The 22,519-nt window shown below is 42.8% G+C and overlaps 2 protein-coding genes across 2 annotated transcripts; both read right to left on the bottom strand.

Moving 5' to 3' along the window:
* Nucleotides 1–15,074: 15,074 nt before the first annotated feature.
* Nucleotides 15,075–18,533, bottom strand: LOC122400521. Its single transcript, XM_043402043.1, has one exon. It carries the CDS (start codon nucleotides 18,531–18,533, stop codon nucleotides 15,075–15,077), a length of 3,459 nt encoding a protein of 1,152 aa, XP_043257978.1.
* A 438-nt stretch (nucleotides 18,534–18,971) lies between these two features.
* Nucleotides 18,972–20,294, bottom strand: LOC122400520. The gene has a single exon (XM_043402042.1). It carries the CDS (start codon nucleotides 20,292–20,294, stop codon nucleotides 18,972–18,974), a length of 1,323 nt encoding a protein of 440 aa, XP_043257977.1.
* Between the last annotated feature and the right edge of the window lie 2,225 nt (nucleotides 20,295–22,519).

The raw sequence follows: 22,519 nt of genomic DNA, 5'->3' as shown, positions 1-22,519 counted from the left end.
ATTTGTGCGTTTTTCCGCGCCGCCTGCTAGGCGGATTGCGAGAAAGATCGGAGTACCAGCTGGCGGCGGCGAATGGGAGTGTAATTAACACCTACGGGACAGTGTCGTTAAACCTGCACCTCGGCCTACGACGGGATTTCGTGTGGCGATTCGTGGTTGCGGATGTTACAAAACCCATAATCGGGGTAGACTTTCTCGATCACTTCGATCTTATGGTGGACATCCGCAATCGTCGCCTCGTCGATCGGACCACGTCGTTAACGGTCCGCGGAACACGAGCCGAGGATGAAACGCCGTCGGTGAAGACAGTAGCAGGGACTACCGTTTACCACCAGCTCCTGATGCAGATGCCGGAACTTACACGGCCTAGCGGCACCCCGATGAGGACTACGCACCAAACGGTGCATTACATCGAGACAACCCCTGGACCACCCGTTTCCAGCAAGCCGCGGCGGCTTGCACCGGACCGGCTCAGGGCTGCCCAGAAGGAGTTCGACGCGATGGTGAAGATGGGCATCGCTTGTCCTTCGAAGAGCGCGTGGTCAGCACCCCTTCATATGGTTCCGAAGAAGGGCGAAGAAGCTTGGAGGCCTTGCGGTGACTATAGAGCGTTAAACGCACGGACAATTCCCGACCGATACCCCGTGCGTCACATTGAGGATTTTGCGCAACAACTGAGTGGCAAAAAGGTATTTTCCACAATAGATCTCGTCCGAGCTTATAATCAGATTCCGGTTGCGTCGGAAGACGTCGGAAAAACGGCCATTACAACGCCGTTCGGGCTTTTTGAATTCCCGTACATGTCGTTCGGGTTACGAAATGCCGCGCAAACATTTCAGCGCTTTATCGACGAAATTTTACGCGGTTTCGATTTTTGTTACGCGTATATAGACGACATTTTGGTCGCCTCAGAATCCCAAGCCGATCACCTGCGCCATTTAGAATTATTATTTAAACGATTAAAAGATTATGGCATTGTTGTTAATCCGAATAAATGCACGTTCGGACAGGAAGAAGTTAAATTTCTAGGCTATCGGGTAAATGAAAGCGGCACTCAACCTTTGCCCGGCAAGGTACAAGCCATAAAGTCATTTCCCCTTCCGAAAAACGCGAAGGATTTGAGGCAGTACTTGGGAATGCTTAATTTTTACCGCCGTTTTATCCCAGATGCCGCTCGCTTTCAAGCACCCTTGAACGACCTTCTAGCCGGCAATTTAAAGGGCAAGACCCCGATAGCCTGGACTTCGGAAGCGCGTCAGGCTTTCGAAAATACCAAAAATAGTTTAGCAAACGCAACCCTGCTTTCTCATCCTGCGGTCAACGCTCCATTGTCGGTTACCTGCGATGCTTCTGATTACACCGTAGGAGCTGTTTTACATCAGTGCGTCGGCAACGAACGACAACCATTAGCATTCTTTTCTAAGAAATTAGGATCTGCCGAAAAGAAGTATTCAGCTTACGACCGGGAACTACTTTCTATCTATTTAGCAATAAAACATTTCAAACATATGCTCGAAGGCAGACATTTCACGATTTTTACAGACCATAAACCCATAACTTTCGCTTTCAAACAGAAATTAGATAAATGCTCTCCTCGACAATTCCGATACCTAGATTACATTGCGCAATTCTCTACAGATATTCAACATATTTCCGGTAAAGACAACGTCGTTGCCGATGCACTGTCCAGAGTGGAAACGGTTAACCACTCGATTAATTTCGAAGAATTGGCAAAATCGCAAGCCCAGGATGAGGAGTTGCAGCGGTTGTTGAATAGCGAATCTAGCCTGCAATTACGCAAAGTCTCGTTGCCTGGCACGTCTTCCGAAATTTTTTGCGATATTTCGACTAAGAATGTAAGACCTTATGTCACCCCTCCTTTCCGACGTGCAGTTTTTAATATGTTACATGTATTATCACATCCAGGTATTAACGCGACGATCAAGCTCATAACGCAACGTTATGTTTGGCCGTCGATTAAAAGAGATGTTCGCACGTGGACACGTTGCTGTATACCGTGCCAAAGATCAAAAATTTCCCGTCATGTGACTGCACCATTGGCTACATTTGTTAAACCTTCTGCGCGATTCGAACACATTCATTTAGACATAGTAATTTTACCGGTGTCCGAAGGTTTCAGGTATTGTCTGACCTGTGTAGACAGATATACGCGGTGGCCGGAAGCCTTCCCCATGGTCGATCAGGAGGCCCAAACCGTAGCTCGAACCTTTTATGACGGTTGGGTAGCGCGGTTTGGTGCTCCCGTACGGATTACCACCGATCAGGGTAGGCAGTTCGAATCCAAATTATTTTTTGCGCTGAACAATTTAATTGGATCCACACGCCTTCGCACAACGGCGTATCACCCAGCGGCCAATGGGATGGTAGAGCGTTTTCACCGACAGATCAAGTCGGCTATAAGGTGCCACGGATCCGACAAGTGGACAGAAATACTTCCGACGGTTCTACTCGGTATTCGTTCCGCCTGGAAAGAAGACCTCGGCGCTACCTCAGCGGAATTAGTTTATGGCGAGCCATTAAGATTACCGGGAGAGTTCTTGTCTTCGCATTCAGCGGAAGGCACAGAAAATGCTTCCGATTTTACTAATAGACTACGCAACCATTTTTCTAAATTGAGTCCCTCTAATGCATCACGCCATTCCGTTAATCGTACATTCGTTTTCAAAGATCTTAGCAGTTCAACACATGTTTTCATCCGAACAGATTCAGCCAAAACTATTTTACAACCCGCTTATGAAGGTCCATACGCCGTAGTGCGCCGAGGCGAAAAAACATTTACAATAAACATTAGAGGTAAGGAAATAAATATATCAATTGAAAGGCTAAAGCCTGCTTATATGCTAGCAGAAAACAGACCGGATCCCGTGAGCATAGAAAATCAGCCGGTCACACAAACAAACGTACCTGACAATGCGCCGGTTATACAGCAACGTGTTACGCGTTCAGGTAGACGCGTACGTTTTCCCGATCGATTTCAAATTACGCGGTAGTACTTAAGGCTTGCGCATTATTATAATAAGTATCATATACCATTTATTTTTATCCATCACTTTTATGTACTTTCATGTATTTTTAGGTATTACGTATTATATATTAAACTCCATGTAAATTCCTTTTTTTTTCAACTCTGTTCAAATACTGTAATGTAAATCTTAGTTAGGATAACGTATTTTATATAATAGAGTAAATGGTAGTGGTAATGTAGTCGGTCAATTTTTCGTAATTGTGCCAATTACTGGCAGGGGGGTAGTGTGGCGGCCAAGGCACCACATACGCCTTAGCCGTTCGAAGCCGCTACAATGTATGGTTGCACACGAGACGATGGTTGCACACGAGACGATGGTTGCACACGAGACGACCAGAGCCGCGTGAGCCGAAAAGCCGTTGTCGTCGTCTCTGACCGTCTTTTGTTTTTGAAGGCCTCTTGGTACGGTGGCGATGATCGTACCAGAGAGTCGAGCGTAACCCGCACCACGAGTCACGTCGTTGTACGACAGCAACAATAAAATTGTGCGGAACGGAACAGGGCGGAGTCATTACCTTCCCGATCCCACATTACAAATATTAGAATTCGTTCGTTCCAAGTATTATTATAAAATCAATGTAAGTTTGAGATACCAATAAACACGTTAATATTTATGTTGAAACTGCGAGTTACCCTGAAACAGAGTAGGGATGGCTGGCACGTACGGTGCAATCATGTACAAACATACATGAGCCAGCCAAAAAAATAAACTATGTAACTATAAAACTACAGACGATGAGTTAAGCGATTTAATATTAATAGTAATGGCTCTCCATCCTTATCAGAAGCTTAAGCTGAAGATGAAGAACCATTTGTTGCAGCCCACTCTTAAGACAGTTTGTCAGGGCCTCTTCGACTCTGAGAGTCTGTCGAAGCCTAAAACTTACGTAAGACTTGGCTCAAGATTTCCTGCAATACGCAGTCTTCCAACAATATACGAATTGAAGATATTACGTGGTAAATCTCGAGCAGGACGAACGTTTTGAGGGGGGCTAACCACGACCACGAGCACAAAGAGAGACTCTAAAGTCGCGCGATTCGAAGATTCAATTCAAAAGTAAAGCCAGAAGCAAACAGTATACACCGTTTGAAACAGCAAACATTTCGATTCTCAAGATCGAGCTACAGAAATAGGGCTGCCACACGAATAAAATCTGAGACAGCCCTATCCTAACCCTACCTATTTACTTGTTAGATCTAATATATAGGTTGTTCAACTACCCCTGGGAAAAATTTTAATGGAAGATTCTAGAGGCTAAAATAAGACGAAAATTAAGAACTCCAATTTGTTGATTGAGGCTTCGTTGAAAAGTTATTAACGTTCAAAGTTCCGCCTGTAGAACGGCAGTCTGTGAACAGCTACTTACGCGCAATGGATTGGTCATAGTGGTTCTCACTCACAAAACTGTAACGCTGCCGATCACTAATTATAAGTAGTTTCTCACGCTGAGTGTGAATCAGTATCGCAAGCACGCAGCTGTTATAGTATGCATAGACGTTATATTTGCCAGTTATGTAATGTATCATTACATAAACTTTCCTTTTTTGAACGTTATCACACTTATAAAAAATAGTAAAAATACTGAAACCACTGGAAATTATATAAATTATCTTTAATTTTACGTTTTACATGAATTACAAAAATATTTAATTGTGTTACTTATTTTTAATTCCATGTTTAATACCAACTATGTGTCACTAGCATCAAATATAGTTAGTCTATTAAAATCAATTAAATGTATTCTTTGTTTTTTTTAATTAGTGAAGATTAGTTTACATAACTTTCAAAAAATGCACGGTGAAAAGCATAGTTAGTTGTGGCACGCGAGGTTGGCTAAGTGTTAATAGAACTTAATTACATTATCATTTCATATGGAGCATTTATCATTTTTATAAACGTGGAATACAAAAAGACCCTAACTTCAACAAATAAAAGAATAATAACAGTTACTACGCGGTCATTACATTCGTTAAAGAGACTACGTATAAGGGTGTTCGGCCACCCGTGGGAAAAATTTAAATGGGAGATTCTAGAGGCTAAAATAAGACAAAAATCAAGAATACTAATTTGTTGATTGAGGCTTTGTTAAAAAGTTATTAACGGTTAAAGTTCCGCCTGTTGAACGGCATGAGAAACTCTACTTAGTGACGTATTGACAGCCTTAGAGTCTTGTGAGTGAGAACTACTATTACGCGTACGCAGCTGTCCGCAGATTGCCATTCTACAGGTGGAACTTTAAAAGTTAATAACTTTTTAGCGAAATCTCAATCGACAATTTAGTATTCTTGATTTTCGTCTTATTTTGGCCTCTAGAATCTCCCATTAAAATTTTCCCCGAGATGGCCGAACACCCTGTATAATCAGTCACCCGTGTCCTCCGACAGGATCGGGAACCGAAGCAAGAAAACAACACATGCAACTCACCAACTCATGATAAATCCGATGATAACGCTGCTGTCCAGTAGATGTCATCGGCGAAGTCGTCTGCATAGTCCTGCTGGATTCGCATATCCAATGATGGGATGTAGAGAAACTGTAAAAAAGTAGAAAAAATTTGAAACTATCGTTAAAATTATAGACATTTCATAATACATAACATAAAAGATTCTACGTTCAGAACTAATTACAGGATTCTGATAATTTAGACAATTTTACATTAATAGTAAAATTTAAAAATAACATTTTTCTCTAAACGCGCATAGAAAAATGTAGGTTACACTTACGTTTTTTGCTCGTGAAAAATCGCCCAATAGTACTGCTTGGTGATACACTGACTCTAATCCCGGTAACGAACAATTCTAATTTTCAGTCTACAATTCTAAAAAATAACAAAGAGAATAGTATGCTAACGTGGCCGGAAATCAAAATTGGCGAACAAGAAATTCTACTATCGTGATTTTTAAACTAAAGAGAGCCACGATGTTCTCAAAAACTCTCCTGGTATGCAATAGAAACTGACTCGACTTTCGCGTATGCCTAAAAACTAAACAATACACTACCCGAAACAACTGTGCTTCAAAAAGAAAATATACTATTTACGAAGGAACCACTGATTTTACCGACCGCATTGCACGCGGGCAACAAAATGTCTGAAAGAAAACCTGAAATTAGAAATAAAAAACAATTTAGTAAGAACACGTGTGCTTTCCTGATTTATGTTTCGGTAATTATTTAGAAAAGGTGGGGTCTCACCGATTTCGATGATTTTTGAATATGTTGTAGAAATCAAGATTTTGAACAACTTTTTCCTATACATATAACCGCCGCTCGGCCTTAGTTCTCGAGATTTTTCTTCAAAAAGATTGCTACTACTACAATGAATTCTGTCTATATGTACATGTCTGTGACTCTGTATGCGTCAGTCCACGATCGTCAATTTTTTCTCTTGTTTGTATTAATCAGCATGACAACCGACGACAAATAATGTACAATGTGTCAAGCTAAATCTAGTTCTGCATTGGTATCGTTATTGTTATTAAACGCATTGTTGTCAAAGGTTCGAATATTCCGAAGTATGGAACTCGCGAAATACATTATGTAGGCTATTTAGCTGAATTCTTCTTCCGTCGACAATATGATTTTAATGATCGAATAATGAAATTTTTTGAAATAATGGCTGAAATCTTCTGATAATATCAATAAAGGAAATTGAAATTGAAAATGAATGCGTGGTCGACCGCCTTACGGCGGCCGGTATAAGAAAATCTAACCCAGGCCTAATTCATTATATTAGTTACTAGGTAGAATAGTTAGGTTTGGGTTAGATCTGGGTTAGATTTTTTTATACTGACGGCGCGGCGGTCTGCTACTCAAAACGAGTTTTTAAGCACACCCGTTATACGCATCCATTGCCGACCGCCTCGATGTATCTATAGAAACAATAAACAATCGGCGATTCAACGCTTACACATCCGCTATCACAGGCACGTAAGTACGTATAGATAGAATTCATTGTAGTAGCAGCGATCTTTTTGAAGAAAAATCTCTGAAACTAAGGCCGAGCGGCGGTTATATGTATAGGAAAAAGTTGTTCAAAATCTTGATTTCTACAACATATTCAAAAATCATCGAAATCGGTTAGACCCCCCCTTTTCTAAATATGTAGTTACCTGTTAACCTAACCCAACCTTGCCCTCCGAAACCGTCAAATAATCGAAATCACGTACGCGTCATAATTCCAAATCTATTTCACTTTTATTTCAACACAGACCTGTCTATTCATCGATTTCAGACTAAATTAAATACTAAATCGATAAAAAAAACAAAAATATATAAACATTTATAACCAGATACTCACTTGTTATAATGAAGTTGATTTGCTCGATATTCCGCTACAAATTCCTTCAACTCGACATTTTTTGGCATCATGGAGTCGATTAATGTGCCTGGTAGCGTCCCTTCCACTCGAATTGCAGCAACGAAAGTCTGTAATAGAAATAAAAGACAAATTTAAATCAAATTCAATAAAATAAATGTACCCACATGTTAATTAAACATCAACTGAACCCGAAATATGCTATGAGTTTGTAATTTCGTTTAGAAATATCATAATTGACGACGATTAAACGCGGAAGAAAAGACGCGATGCAGTTTCAACTTTTTTCGCGATTTCGTCTACAATAGAAACGTTATAACAATAAACGAAAGTATCGACACAGAGTGATGGAGAGTAGTAGTAGCGATTAAAAACATTTAGATTAGAATAATTAAAAAGTGCGTAGCTAATTAGACGCAAAACCTGTCAACGTAACTCATCACCCCACTTTCCATCGAACGACTGTCGAACACATAGGACAGAAACGGTTAGGTTGCGAGTTTATAGGTGGGGGGTGGGGTGAGGTAGTCACGTAGTCCGTCTCGACTTTCGATCTACATTTCCGAAAGAAAGGTTAAACCTTAGATCACGAATAACTAAAAATAAATATAGTAAATACAGAAAATAAATAAAATTCATACAGAAAGATACCAGGCAAACAATTAAATACTTAATGATTTATTATCGTTTTACTCTTGTGCCGTCAGAATGCTCAACATTCATTGGTTATGCGTGGACATCGAATATCGATCTGTCATGCGATACATAAGTAACTAGACCGATCGAAATATATTAATTCTAACCATGGAAACATATAATGTGTAAATATTAACTATCAATCTAAATTTCATTCCGTTTCTCATATAAATGTTCCTTTTGTGTATAGCATATTTTTTATGGTTATTTGTTCTGATCCTCGCTAGATTTACATAAAAATCTATAGTTATAGAATTATGACGCGTACGTGATTTTGTTTGTTTGATTTACTATTATAGTAAATAAAATTTATACATTTTTTATATAGTCTTATCATTTCATCGTGTTATTATTTGTCGGGTATATGAGTGTTGAGATTCAATAATGAATAATTTTTTGATTTGTATAATCGAGTTCGATCAAGTGGCAAACTAAATGGGAATTAGTTGGCGTATTTTATTGCAATTTGATCGCGATTACATATTTCTGGGTGTCAAATATTTATTCGTTAACATTCAAATACAAGTAAATAACGAACTTTAATTTTTGCACGTTTCAGGACGTTTATAAAAATCGAAACGTATACAGGTAACCCTCCTATAACACGGTAGATAGGTTCCTGGAAAATGCCGTGTTGTGTGAAACCGTGTTATATGAGACCCAGAGCCAGTACAAAAAGGGAAGTTACATTTCAAATATTGATTAAAAAATTTTCTTTTTTTAATTCTACATAAGCAACTTAATTTTTATGAAAAATATAAATGTATGTATAACACAAAACAAAAAATATTATTTTAATTTAAAGCAACCTTAATTTAATAAATTATAATTTCTTCATATTTTTTCATGTAAAGCCACTATAATTCATTATTCCTTCGCGTCATTATTTTAAGATAATTTAGTTTTTAAATATGTTAAGGAAAAATTATGTTATCCAGTGCTGTAGAAGTACAATGTTGTACAATGTTGTACAATTTATTTCAGTTATTACCATCACGTTTATGACTCTAGTAACAAAAGAAGCAATTATTTTATAATTGCTTTCATTAACAATATTTTATCAGTTAAATTTATAATTGCCAAGGAAATTTAACTTGTATTATCTGATCTAATTCAATAAGAAGGAACTACACTTATCATTCTACAGAAATAACAGTATTTCCATTGACAGTTACTAAATGAAGAAAAGAAAAGAAATGGGAAAGCACAGGTGTGCTTATTGTCTATTTCTTGTTCACTCTTTCAGCTTTTTTCCAGCCAGCGCGCAATACGATCTGTAGACGCAATAATTTGTTTTTCGGGGCAAAGTGACCCTGAGTAAATTGCCGTTTACGTCTTAGGTAAACGTGAGAATAAAGTCAGTGTTATTTTAAAATTATAAATGATTTCTAAAGCATCGTGGCTCTCCTTGTTTTATGAATCTCGGGAATAGAGTCATTCGTTCGCCGATTTCAATCTTCGGTCCCAGTAATATAATTTAATACCTTCTAATAAATAAACTGTATCATTTTTCCATGTGAAATTAACACTCCTCGTTACCGGTATTACAGTCAGTGCACCATTAAAGGGCAGTATTTGGCGCTGCCCACAAGTAAGAAAATAAGTATTTTCATACTTTTAGTACATTTAGACAAAAATTGTTTTAAATTTTTCTATATAAAATTTTCAAAATTAGGAAAAATCGTTTTATTAAAACTAATATTAATTAATAAAGAACAATTAATATTAAGGTACACATTCCTATTTCGTTCCGAAAGAACATATGGTGGATCATTTCACATGTGTCGACATTTTGTTAGGTTTTTTGGTTTCTTTATAAGGCAGTTCTTCTAAGAACTCTCCCTTTGTTTTTCATTTTTAACAACGGTCGAATTTTAATCGCTTTCCCCTTAAAAGAAAATATCGAAAGAGATTAGAATTTCTCATTAGAGGGCGGTTAGGGTGAGGTCTAGAATAGGACGGGTCTCCAATCCCAACAACCTCCAAGTGGTGAGACTTGGGAACCATTGTTATTTATTATGTAATTAATTGCATCATTCGTAATTGTATAATATAGTTATTAATTACATAGCAAGTAATATGAGCTAATGACTGTGATCTTCCTGGTATAGTTTCACATACATTCTTCAAAAAGTATTCCATTTGTCGTAACCATCGCAAAAATATTTCAGTGTGTGCTAAGTTCCCACAAAAATTGAGATACATTCGTCGAATATAAATTGATTCAGATTTGAATAACTTTCAAATAAGGAACTGTCTGCATACTTAGTTTTATTTCTCACCGTGAATAGCGTTGAACTCCTATTCTACACTAAATCAATAATGTTGAAATGGCAAGGAGGTTTTCTACAGTCCCCAGAGTCTTTGGTCACAGATGAGGAATACCAGCACAGACGAGATATATGAATAGACCTTTCACGTAATGTAATTTTTCGGCCGGAGTTTCTGGGGTCCCGGGACCCCATTACCATTTTCGTGTCACTCGCAACGTTATCAACAGATTCAGAAATTAACACAAGAGGAAGTGAAACAGAAAATAAAATTACATAAATTTTATTATTTTTTAACGGAATTAAAGCTGTAGGGTCCATCATTGGACATTAATCGATTAATTTCATTGGAGAAATCAATCGATTAAGAGTATTTAAAAATTTCAAGATTATTAAAATTCCTAAGGATGTATTTCATTGATACGTACACCGCAAATTCTCTATTTTTTATTTTTTATTGTAATACATCATTTATTAAAAAAATAACTCGGCAGAAACGTATTTGCGACTCGAAATCAGTGTCATCAAACTGTGCATCGGGGCCCCGGAAACTCCTCATTCCTCACTTTCGCACACTATGCCCAATTGCGTGTACGTGAGCTCGTTGAGTTTCGGAAGAGCCGAGAAGAACAGGCTGATACTCGCTTTCCTTCTCGCTCTTGCATCACTGACGTCGCTTACATTTCTCGAAAGCAAGCCTGCTGGCATCGCCACCCGTTCGAATCGTCAGTAAACGACAAAAGCCATCGTGACTGACAGACCTTACATTTCTCGAAATCAGACCTGGGCGCTTTTTGAAGATTCATTGACTTTCCATACGAAGCGACCATGCGTTATATACATATACATGTTATACATGCTAGGAACTATAAGTTGTATAACTTTTGTCGTATATCTACTTTCTAATAACATGGGAAAATTTTAAAATATAAAAAAATGTAAGAATACTGTAGAATTTTTGCAATGGAGAATTATTGAAGGAAAATGAATTGATTATATACATATGTATATATCGGACACATCCCTCGCAAACACGCTGCAAACATTAATGAGAACAAAACTGCAAATCTGTCCTTTTTTAAAACCCCGCAACTGATCTTTGACTCGGAACTCGTCCTCTTCATTTAGCAATTATAATAAACGTAGACTCATTAAAATTCGTAAAAATAACGAAGTTATAGACATTTAGAGGGAAGAGTACCCAACGGTTAATAATCATACCAGAAATTTTAAATGAGTTTTTCTCGAAACCATATTTTCGAAATTGGCTGACATGATATCACAAATTCATATTGATTAATGGATTTGAAATTTATAGAGACATGCCTGTATGTTAGAAATTTTGCCTTTGACGGTTCTGGGGTAAGTCCTGTGCCGTTCCTCATAGTGCTCTTACCGGAAGGTCCCACGCCTTCCCCACTCCGTTGCCAGATCCTTCAGGACAAAGTCTTCATTTTTTCCAGCAGTACGACGTCAGGTCGTCTGCCTCTTTTAACTACTCTCTCTCTATTCATAAACAATCAATGCCTCGACACGCGCTACCTGGAGACCCAACGCGGTCGTCCGCTATCGCGTCACCCGTTGCCAGGCCTGTTTAGTCTCATTCGCTCTTTAGGCCACATGCACCCCAAAACTCTGTCATAAATGTATCGTAGACTGAGCGTCCTTCAGTGGTCCTTACATTCGACTCTCTTGGAAAATACATTGTCGCTAGCGTTTCTGGAAAACAAAAGCCGATCCCCTATTTCGGGGGAATGTCCACGCATCGCGTCCAACCATTGTTGCCGTGGCGAAATCGACTTTTTTGCCTTCGCCTTCGAAAAAGATTAAGTAAAAGAGTTTCCTTCATTGAAAGAACAAAAATTTTCCAGTCCTTTATTTTCAGTAGGGGCGGTGTCAACTTCCATTCATTTTCATATCGTAATTAATTTTATAAATGCCGCCGTCGGGCAGGTGTCGCCAGGTCCTGGCCGCGGAATTCCCTTCCGGCTACGCGCGGTGGCCGATTCGCGCGGTTCGGCAGAAGTCGTGAGGCAGGAGACTGGCGCGCCGGCTGTTGAAGGTTCACGAAATAAACTAGAAATTTTTATAGACTACATTCATATGATTGATTTTAATGAGTCAGCGTTTTTTTAAATTGCTAAACAAAGAGGACAAATAGGACAGTATTCTCAAATATTTTCAGATTTAAAAATTAAAAATTACAGTGAAATTTATTCGGTTGTTTAGACCCAATAGTATTAATAGTATAAATATATGAACGCACATTCATAAGCATAGTAAAAAAATGTCTTTTTTTTAATAGTTAAAATATGATCAAGGGGTCCTAAAACGTGTATTTCCGTAAACAAAATTTTTGTTTCATTATGGTATTTTGCTTATACATTGTATACGCCTACATAGGTCGGAAAGTCAAAAATGCCTGGGCAGTCGAGAATCTCGGCTCAAGATTATGCGAGATCAAATTTCGGCTGTGTTAAGAGCAAGAAGGATAGACTGACATTCGCCGCCTTTCTCGAATCCTCGAAGAGATACGAAACGCCAGAACTCATATACAAGGAGGTTGGCATTAGTATGTGTAAGTGGAGGGGCAGCTCCCTTTGGGCACGGGTCTGCCATCTGATAATACTGCACTGTCTTTTTCAATTCCCCCCATAGTCAACTCACATGTATTTACGCACACACTGCAGCTGGCTGCCTATCAATACTAATTCAGTGCCTAGTTTTTCAACTGACTGCCATCCATGAGAAGAGGCCGCTAAAATCACCTCCGAATTTTCAGGTCGGTATGGCAGTCAGATTCGGCCGCGACTGGCACAGACGAGATATATGAATAGACCTTTCACCTTATGGACTTTCGCGGCCGAATCTGACTGCCATACCGACCTGAAAATTCGGAGGTGATTTTAGCGGCCTCTTCTCATGGATGGTGATCACTTGAAAAACTATTCACTGAATTAGTATTGATAGGCAAACAGCTGCAGTTTTGCGTAAGTACATGTGAGTTGACTATGGAAGGGATTAAAATTCATTTCTGAATCTGTTGGTAACGTTGCGAATGACACGAAAATGATAATGGGGTTTCGAGACCCCATAAAAATGGGTCAAAAAAATACATTGGGTGAAAGATCTACTCGTATACCTTATCTCTGACAATACTCTAGAATCTTTGATGACTCAATGAGAATCAAAACTAACCTAGCGAAGAAGCTCTATATTTATGATGATCTATGCAAAGCGGATCGCAGTCAATTTGCTAATATTATTTAGTTTTTAATTAATAATTGCATTACCCAGCTAAGAGTGATACGATTATTAATTAAACGCTAAATAATATAACCCAGGTCTCACCACGTGGAGGTTGCTGCAAATGGAGACCCGCCCTAACTGATTCCCAACCACCCTCCATTAATAAAGATCTTCTGTGACCAGCGATCGTTGGTCGAAGAAAAAACAAACGAAAGTGCAACCAATGAATGATGCACAGCCAACGAAGAGAGTTGAAAGAGTTCTAAAACGAACTTGTCTTCAAACAAAAATAATCTGCCTAACATAATGTCTAACTATAAATCTAAATTCGTTTATTATATCAAGAAACAATTCTAAATTCGCAGCTATTAGCTCGGTGTTACCCACAATAGAAAAGCTTTTTTATCGTGGATAACACCGATTACCAGGTCTCACCACGTGGAGGTTGCTACGAGTGGAGACCCGAAGGGAAATAGATGGAATCAAAGTTCCATCGATCTCATCGATTTTACATTCTTACAAACTAGATTACTAAGCTAGAAATATAGAAGGAAGTGTGGGATCGGGAAGATAATGACTCCGCTCTGTTCCGTTCCGCACAATTTTATTGTTGCTGTCGTACAACGACGTGACTCGTGGTGCGGGTTACGCTCGACTCTCTGGTACGATCATCGCCACCGTACCAAGAGGCCTTCAAAAACAAAAGACGGTCAGAGACGACGACAACGGCTTTTCGGCTCACGCGGCTCTGGTCGTCTCGTGTGCAACCATCGTCTCGTGTGCAACCATACATTGTAGCGGCTTCGAACGGCTAAGGCGTATGTGGTGCCTTGGCCGCCACACTACCCCCCTGCCAGTAATTGGCACAATTACGAAAAATTGACCGACTACATTACCACTACCATTTACTCTATTATATAAAATACGTTATCCTAACTAAGATTTACATTACAGTATTTGAACAGAGTTGAAAAAAAAAGGAATTTACATGGAGTGTCGCGACCCGACTGTGATCGCGACCTCGCCACTCGCGACCGCGCGTGATTTTTCCTGGGCTCGGGGTCGTCACTCCCCAGCTTCCTTTACTGATTCGCGGCCGTACTGCGACGCGTTATCTTAAACAAATTAATTTTAATTATAACTGGTTCAAATTTTGATGGTGAATGTCTCGCTCTGTTTAGACTGACTGCCACGGGCGATCGGGGCCCTGCCTTTTATAGGTGCTTCCCGATCGTCATTTTTTCCGTCGAGCCGGGTGCAAAAATCCTCGCACGCGCGTGCCGCGGAACATTCTCGATCCTTCGAGAACGGTATTCCGCGACACGTGTCCGCTATCGATTTTTGCACCCGGCCCGATTCCTACAATCGGTTGGGGACGGCCCGACTTCTGGAATATTCGTTCGCGTCGGCCGGAACATGCTCCCCCCCGTTGATCGAGACGATTGATCAATGTAACTCGACGCTATTATATATCTATCCTAATTTTACGTATGAGTCCTATCTCGTGTCGCTGCACTGCTCATGAGCGTCCTGGGCAGGCAGGGGTGCCAGTTGCCGCACGTTCCGCTTGTAGGTCCCATGGCTGGTCCGAACAGTGACGGCTCGAATGACGCCATCCGATCCGGGATGAATCTGCTCCACGCGTGCGAGATGCCACGAGAGTGGTGGAAGGTGGTCCTCTTTTAAGACCACGACGGTGCCTTCTTTGATGCAATGTGAACCCCTTCTCCACTTGGACCGCACGTTCAGATGGTTGATGGACTCCTTCTGCCACCTGGCCCAGAAGTGCTGCTTCACACGTTGGATATGCTGCCAGTTAGATAATCTATTCGCTGGTGTAGCACTGAAATCAATCTCGGCAATGCTCGTTAACGAATCACCAATCAGAAAATGAGCTGGAGTTAATGCAGATGGGTCGTTAGGATCTGAGGAAAGTGGAGTCAAGGGCCGCGAATTGAGAATGGCTTCAATTTCAATCACGAAGGTGTTGAATTGTTCGAAAGTGAATAGCTCGTCACCGACTACGCGCTTGAGGTGGTGTTTGAATGACTTCACCGCGGCTTCCCAAAGTCCGCCGAAATGAGGTGATAACGCGGGTATGAAATGCCAGGTGATTTTTTTCCCGGTGAGAAAATTGCGAACGGTGTCGTCACCTTGAAGGATTTGGTGAATCTCGCGCAACTCGTTGTTAGCACCGATGAAGGTTGTTCCGTTATCAGAGTGCATGCTCTGACAGATTCCTCTGCGCGCGATGAATCTCTGCAATGCGGCGATAAATGCTTCGGTCGTCATGTCACTTACCAACTCTAAGTGTACGGCCTTGGTCGCAAAGCACACAAAAACGGCGACGTAAACCTTAATGCGTGCACGATTTCGCAACCGTCGTTCCTTTATGTAGAATGGACCACAATAGTCGACGCCGCTGTTGAAAAATGGACGATTTTCCGTCACACGCGATGCTGGAAGATTTCCCATGATGTAATCCGTAGACGGTGGGCGAAAACGAAAGCATCTGACGCATTGTCGGACGACCTTTCGTGTAGCATTCCTTCCATCGATGGGCCAATAGGCTTGCCGCACACTGTTCAGGGTGGAAGTGATGCCTTCGTGGTGATTCGCGCGATGCGTATCCCGAATTATGAGATCGGTGATGTGATGACCCTTTGGCAGAAGGATCGGATGCTTCCGTGCATAGGTAAGGGTCGAATTTTGTAGCCGACCTCCCACCCGAAGAATTCCCTGATCGTCGAGGAATGGATTCAGGGGAAGGAGTTTGCTGTTTGAAGGTAAATTGCCTTTGTTGCCTAATTGGCGGATCTCATCGGGAAATGCAGTTGCTTGTAGAAGCCGAATGAGGCAGCTGCTTGCTTCTTGCAGCTCTTCCACCGTCAAGGAACCCTTTCGGCGGTTACGTCGGCCGAATCGTAAAACGTACGCTGTAATGCGCCTTAGTTTTCTAATACACGAGTATCGTTGTAGTATTTCGTCGTCGTGTTTTGTAGTCGCAATCAGGCAGGTAATCTGTTTGAGTTCGGGCACCTCGTTCTGAATGAGGAACTTCGATGGTGGCCAATTCTCTTCGGATGTCGAGAGCCATTCGGGACCATGCAACCAGTTGGATCTTTGCTCGAATTGCCTGGGAGTCTGTCCTCGAGATAGTACATCCGCTGGATTGTCCTCCGAATTGATGTGTCGCCAGCTGGTGACCTCTGTCCTTTGCTGTATGTCGGATACCCGATTAGCCACAAAGGTTTTAAGTGTACATGGTTGCTTATTTATCCAGTTCAAAACGATCGTTGAATCGGTCCAAAGAATGGTTTTATCGATTTGATGGAGAATCGCTGCTCGAACTGTCGTGTACAAAACTGCTAACAACGCGGCACCGCACAATTCCAACCGCGCGAGAGTGATTGTCTTCAGTGGTGCAACCCGAGATTTCGCGCAGAGAAGGTTGGTTTCGACGTGACCGTTGTTGTCGATTGAACGCACGTAAATACACGCTCCGTATGCCCGCTCGCTAGCATCACAAAAACCGTGTAGCTCCACTTGTCGACTGTTGCGTTGAACTACATTCCTCACGAACGAAACGTTGTTTAGATGCTGCAATTGATTGAAGAAAGTAGTCCATTCAGTGTGGATGCTGGCTGGCAATGATTCGTCCCAATCAATATTGAGTTGCCACAAACGCTGCATGATGATCTTCGCTGTGATCACCACAGGACCGAGCAACCCGAGCGGATCGAAGATCTTTGCAATGGTTGACAAGATCGATCGCTTAGTGGGTTTTATCGCCGTCGGAGATTCAACGAAGTACGAAATGCTGTCGTTTCGAGCGTCCCAAGTAATACCGAGAGTCTTCATTACACTTGAATCGCCTAAAATCTTGGGATGAATCTGATCCTCGCCGAGTCCCGTGAGGAGTCGCGGTTCGTTAGAGGCCCATTGGCGTATGTTAAGGCCTCCACGTTGGAGCATACCGAGAATTTGGGTCTGCAACTCGTTCGCTTCCTCAATGGTATTGGCGCCCGTTAATAAATCGTCGACGTACATGTCCCGTTTGATGACGAGTGAGGCAATTGGAAACTCCATTTGTTCGTCGGTCGCTAATTGCTGCAAACATCTCGTAGCCAGATAGGGTGCCGAAGTCAACCCGAATGTGACGGTGTTTAACTCGTACGTCGCTATGCGGTTTCGCTGATCCCTCCACAAGATGCGCTGAAATGATCGGTCTTCTGGTCGCACGAGGAATTGACGATACATTTTCTCAATGTCGCCGGTGAGAACATACGCATACAGGCGAAATCGCAGCAGTAACGAAAAAAGATCATCTTGTAATGTCGGGCCCGTCATCAAAGCGTCGTTAAGTGACAGACCGCTACTCGACTTAGCTGAGCCGTCGAAAACCACACGAACCTTTGTTGTCGAGCTCGAGGGCTTTATGACCGCGTGATGAGGCAAGTAGAATCCTGGGGAGTCGAAGGACTCTACCTGCGTCATGTGACCGAGCGCGCGATATTCATCAAGGACCGCGGCGTAGTCGGCTTTTAAAGTTGGATTCCGATCAAGCTTCCGCTCTAATGAGAATAACCGATGGAGCGCGCGCGATCGCGATTCTCCAAGTCGCTGCTGCTGCTCATTGAAGGGAAGTGCCACGATGTAGCGTCCGGATGCGTCGCGTCGTACCTGATGGGAAAAATGTTCCTCGCATTCCCGTTCCTCCGAAGAGAGATGCTGTGCGTTTGATCCCTCTTCTACTTCCCAGAATCTCTTCATCTCGAACTCCAACGACGTTAGAAACGTGCTCCGTTTTGATTGTGGTGCGGCGATCGGCACACTCCCCCCGACAATCCATCCTAGTTGCGTCTTTTGAAGAACCAGATCCGATCCGTTAGGCTGAGACAAATCGATTTGTCCGATGCTGAGCGACGAAAGCGTCGTGCCGGTACCAATCAGCATGTCGATGGCCGCTGGTTGGTGAAAATTCGGATCCGCGAGTTTGATGTTTGATGGAATCGCGAGGTTCGAGCGGTCGATTGGGACGTTCGGCAGAGGACCTGAGATTTTCGAGATAATGTGAAACGTTAGAGTCCTTTGATAGGTTGATACTCGCGATCTGATTGTGGCTGAGACGAGTCTACTCGTGATTGTGTTCAACTCGTTGAGTGCTTCGATTGCTACGGATGTCTGCTTGCACGGTAAGCGCAGCCTCATAGCGATTTCTTCTGGGATGAAGTTCGCGTTCGAACAAGTGTCCATTAACGTGCGACATTGAACGAGTCGCCGGTCGCGGTCTAACACATGTATCTTCGCGGTTGCCAAGAGCCCGTTGCTTTGTCCTGTCGAGATCAGTGTCGTCCCTTGTCGTAAGGATCGTTTTGAATGCGTCGGCGCTAGTCAGATCTCGTCTGCTCGCGGTGCGGAATCTTGATGCAGCTTGGTATTGTGACGACCATCACACACGCGACATTTTCCAGATTTGCAGTCGTCTGCGGTGTGATCTGGACGGAGGCAATTCAGGCAAAACTTCGCTTTTCGTATCAACTGCACCCTTTCACCTGGAGTTGCGTCTATGAATTTGCGACATTGATACGCTGGATGGGCACCCGTGTTACAAATTCGACACTGTGCAGCGACGGTTGTCGCGAATGTGTAGCGCTTGCTGGTTCGCGGAGCCGGCGGTGGTGGTTTGCGTTGCATGACCCGATGTTCGGCCCGAGTTTTGCTGGGTTGCGCTTGAATCTCCCTTTCGTATGTACCGTGATTCGATGACTCGTCTTCCCTTGATTGATGCGACGCGTTTCGGAGATGCCTGAAGATGTCGGTGATTTTTGGCATCTTCGTGTCCCCAAGAGTTTGCTCCCAAGCCCGCCGAGTACCGACACCCATCTTCGAGATCGCGATGCTTGTGATTAAGTCGCTCGCGATATCCTCCCACGATCGCCCGAGAGCCTGTAGTGACCGAACGTGTGACTGCATGTGATTAACGAGATCACAAATTGACTCGGACGTGTCGTCACGCATCGCGGGCGTATCGCGCAGCAACGCGGCGTGTCGTAAGACTAGAGCGCGCGTGTTATCGTATGTTTCGATTAATTGATCCCACGCGGACTTGTAATTTTCTTCGCTTATCGTGAATGATTCGATCGCGGATTCTGCCTTCCCTGACAACGATAGACGTAAGTAATTGAGCCTTTGAATGTCACTGAGTCCCGGATGCGCGTGAATCATTGTCTGAAATGCGTCCTTGAACGCGACCCATTTCTCGAGACGCCCGTCGAATTTCGGAAGGTCGATTTTCGGCAAATGCACCCCGATCGCGGTCGATGAGGTTGGTGGTGCAGGAGAATCGCTCGGAATCCGGACTGTTGTCGCGGATGAATGCTGTGTCGTGGGTTGCTCAAGCTGTTCTAACAACGCTACTGCACTCGCCATTACGTCATCGTATTGGTCGGTGACAAATTCCCGCTCCGCTTCCGTTTCTTCGAAATCGTCGATGAGGCCTAATTCATCTTGTATATCATTGAATGACTCGAATTGTTTACGCGCTCTTTCAATTCTTTCGCGAAGCTTGACGCGTTCCTTCGCAGAATCTCCGAAAGTACTCAGATATTTTCCAAACGCCGTAATTTGTGCCTTGAACGTCCGCCGTTTATTTTTCATCGTCCGACTGCGTTGATTGACACTGCCTTCGTTCGCGGGTACGTTTTCGTTCGGCATTTCGTTTGTTATCGTGAGACGGACGAGATAGAGTGGATCGATAAAGGGAAATTGAAAGAAACTGATTGGTGATTCGTGTTTGAAACGAGCCTACCTTGACCGATGTCAGTGCTGGTGGAGTTGTCGTCGGCTCGGATGGCTGTCGTTGATCTCTGCCTCAGCTGCTTCCCGTCTGCTTGACCCTCGGACCGGTGGAGCCGTCGTTGGGTGGATCCAGTGCACAATCTCTTCTCACTATTTCGAATGTTTGTTCCACTCACTGTTAGACCAGGAATGTCCGTGTCCTTTAATGTCTCGTCTAGAGTGTCCACACGTCACTGATATCCAACTCGAAGGACCAAAACTTTGTCGCGACCCGACTGTGATCGCGACCTCGCCACTCGCGACCGCGCGTGATTTTTCCTGGGCTCGGGGTCGTCACTCCCCAGCTTCCTTTACTGATTCGCGGCCGTACTGCGACGCGTTATCTTAAACAAATTAATTTTAATTATAACTGGTTCAAATTTTGATGGTGAATGTCTCGCTCTGTTTAGACTGACTGCCACGGGCGATCGGGGCCCTGCCTTTTATAGGTGCTTCCCGATCGTCATTTTTTCCGTCGAGCCGGGTGCAAAAATCCTCGCACGCGCGTGCCGCGGAACATTCTCGATCCTTCGAGAACGGTATTCCGCGACACGTGTCCGCTATCGATTTTTGCACCCGGCCCGATTCCTACAATCGGTTGGGGACGGCCCGACTTCTGGAATATTCGTTCGCGTCGGCCGGAACATGGAGTTTAATATATAATACGTAATACCTAAAAATACATGAAAGTACATAAAAGTGATGGAAAAAAATAAATGGTATATGATACTTATTATAATAATGCGCAAGCCTTAAGTACTACCGCGTAATTTGAAATCGCTCGGGAAAACGTACGTGTCTACCTGAACGCGTGACACGTTGCTGTATAACCGGCGCATTGTCAGGTACGTTTGTTTGTGTGACCGGCTGATTTTCTATGCTCACGGGATCCGGTCTGTTTTCTGCTAGCATATAAGCAGGCTTTAGCCTTTCAATTGATATATTTATTTCCTTACCTCTAATGTTTATTGTAAATGTTTTTTCGCCTCGGCGCACTACGGCGTATGGACCTTCATAAGCGGGTTGTAAAATAGTTTTGGCTGAATCTGTTCGGATGAAAACATGTGTTGAACTGCTAAGATCTTTGAAAACGAATGTACGATTAACGGAATGGCGTGAAGCATTAGAGGGACTCAATTTAGAAAAATGGTTGCGTAGTCTATTAGTAAAATCGGAAGCATTTTCTGTGCCTTCCGCTGAATGCGAAGACAAGAACTCTCCCGGTAATCTTAATGGCTCGCCATAAACTAATTCCGCTGAGGTAGCGCCGAGGTCTTCTTTCCAGGCGGAACGAATACCGAGTAGAACCGTCGGAAGTATTTCTGTCCACTTGTCGGATCCGTGGCACCTTATAGCCGACTTGAGCTGTCGGTGAAAACGCTCTACCATCCCATTGGCCGCTGGGTGATACGCCGTTGTGCGAAGGCGTGTGGATCCAATTAAATTGTTCAGCGCAAAAAATAATTTGGATTCGAATTGCCTACCCTGATCGGTGGTAATCCGTACGGGAGCACCAAACCGCGCTACCCAACCGTCATAAAAGGTTCGAGCTACGGTTTGGGCCTCCTGATCGACCATGGGGAAGGCTTCCGGCCACCGCGTATATCTGTCTACACAGGTCAGACAATACCTGAAACCTTCGGACACCGGTAAAATTACTATGTCTAAATGAATGTGTTCGAATCGCGCAGAAGGTTTAACAAATGTAGCCAATGGTGCAGTCACATGACGGGAAATTTTTGATCTTTGGCACGGTATACAGCAACGTGTCCACGTGCGAACATCTCTTTTAATCGACGGCCAAACATAACGTTGCGTTATGAGCTTGATCGTCGCGTTAATACCTGGATGTGATAATACATGTAACATATTAAAAACTGCGCGTCGGAAAGGAGGGGTGACATAAGGTCTTACATTCTTAGTCGAAATATCGCAAAAAATTTCGGAAGACGTGCCAGGCAACGAGACTTTGCGTAATCGCAGGCTAGATTCGCTATTCAACAACCGCTGCAACTCCTCATCCTGGGCTTGCGATTTTGCCAATTCTTCGAAATTAATCGAGTGGTTAACCGTTTCCACTCTGGACAGTGCATCGGCAACGA

This window comes from Colletes gigas, unplaced genomic scaffold (genome assembly GCF_013123115.1).
Source record: "Colletes gigas isolate AHSC1104 unplaced genomic scaffold, ASM1312311v1 Colletes_gigas_Sc00018, whole genome shotgun sequence".
NCBI classification, from domain to species: domain Eukaryota; kingdom Metazoa; phylum Arthropoda; class Insecta; order Hymenoptera; family Colletidae; genus Colletes; species Colletes gigas.
The sequence above is the reverse complement of the archived record's forward strand: the minus strand, read 5'-3'. Positions and strand labels throughout refer to the sequence as shown.

Bases quoted from the DNA above. Each gene is read 5' to 3' on its own strand.
- LOC122400521 (XM_043402043.1), bottom strand. From the start codon at position 18,533: ATGCTGATTGGTACCGGCACGACGCTTTCGTCGCTCAGCATCGGACAA.
- LOC122400520 (XM_043402042.1), bottom strand. From the start codon at position 20,294: ATGCCGAACGAAAACGTACCCGCGAACGAAGGCAGTGTCAATCAACGC.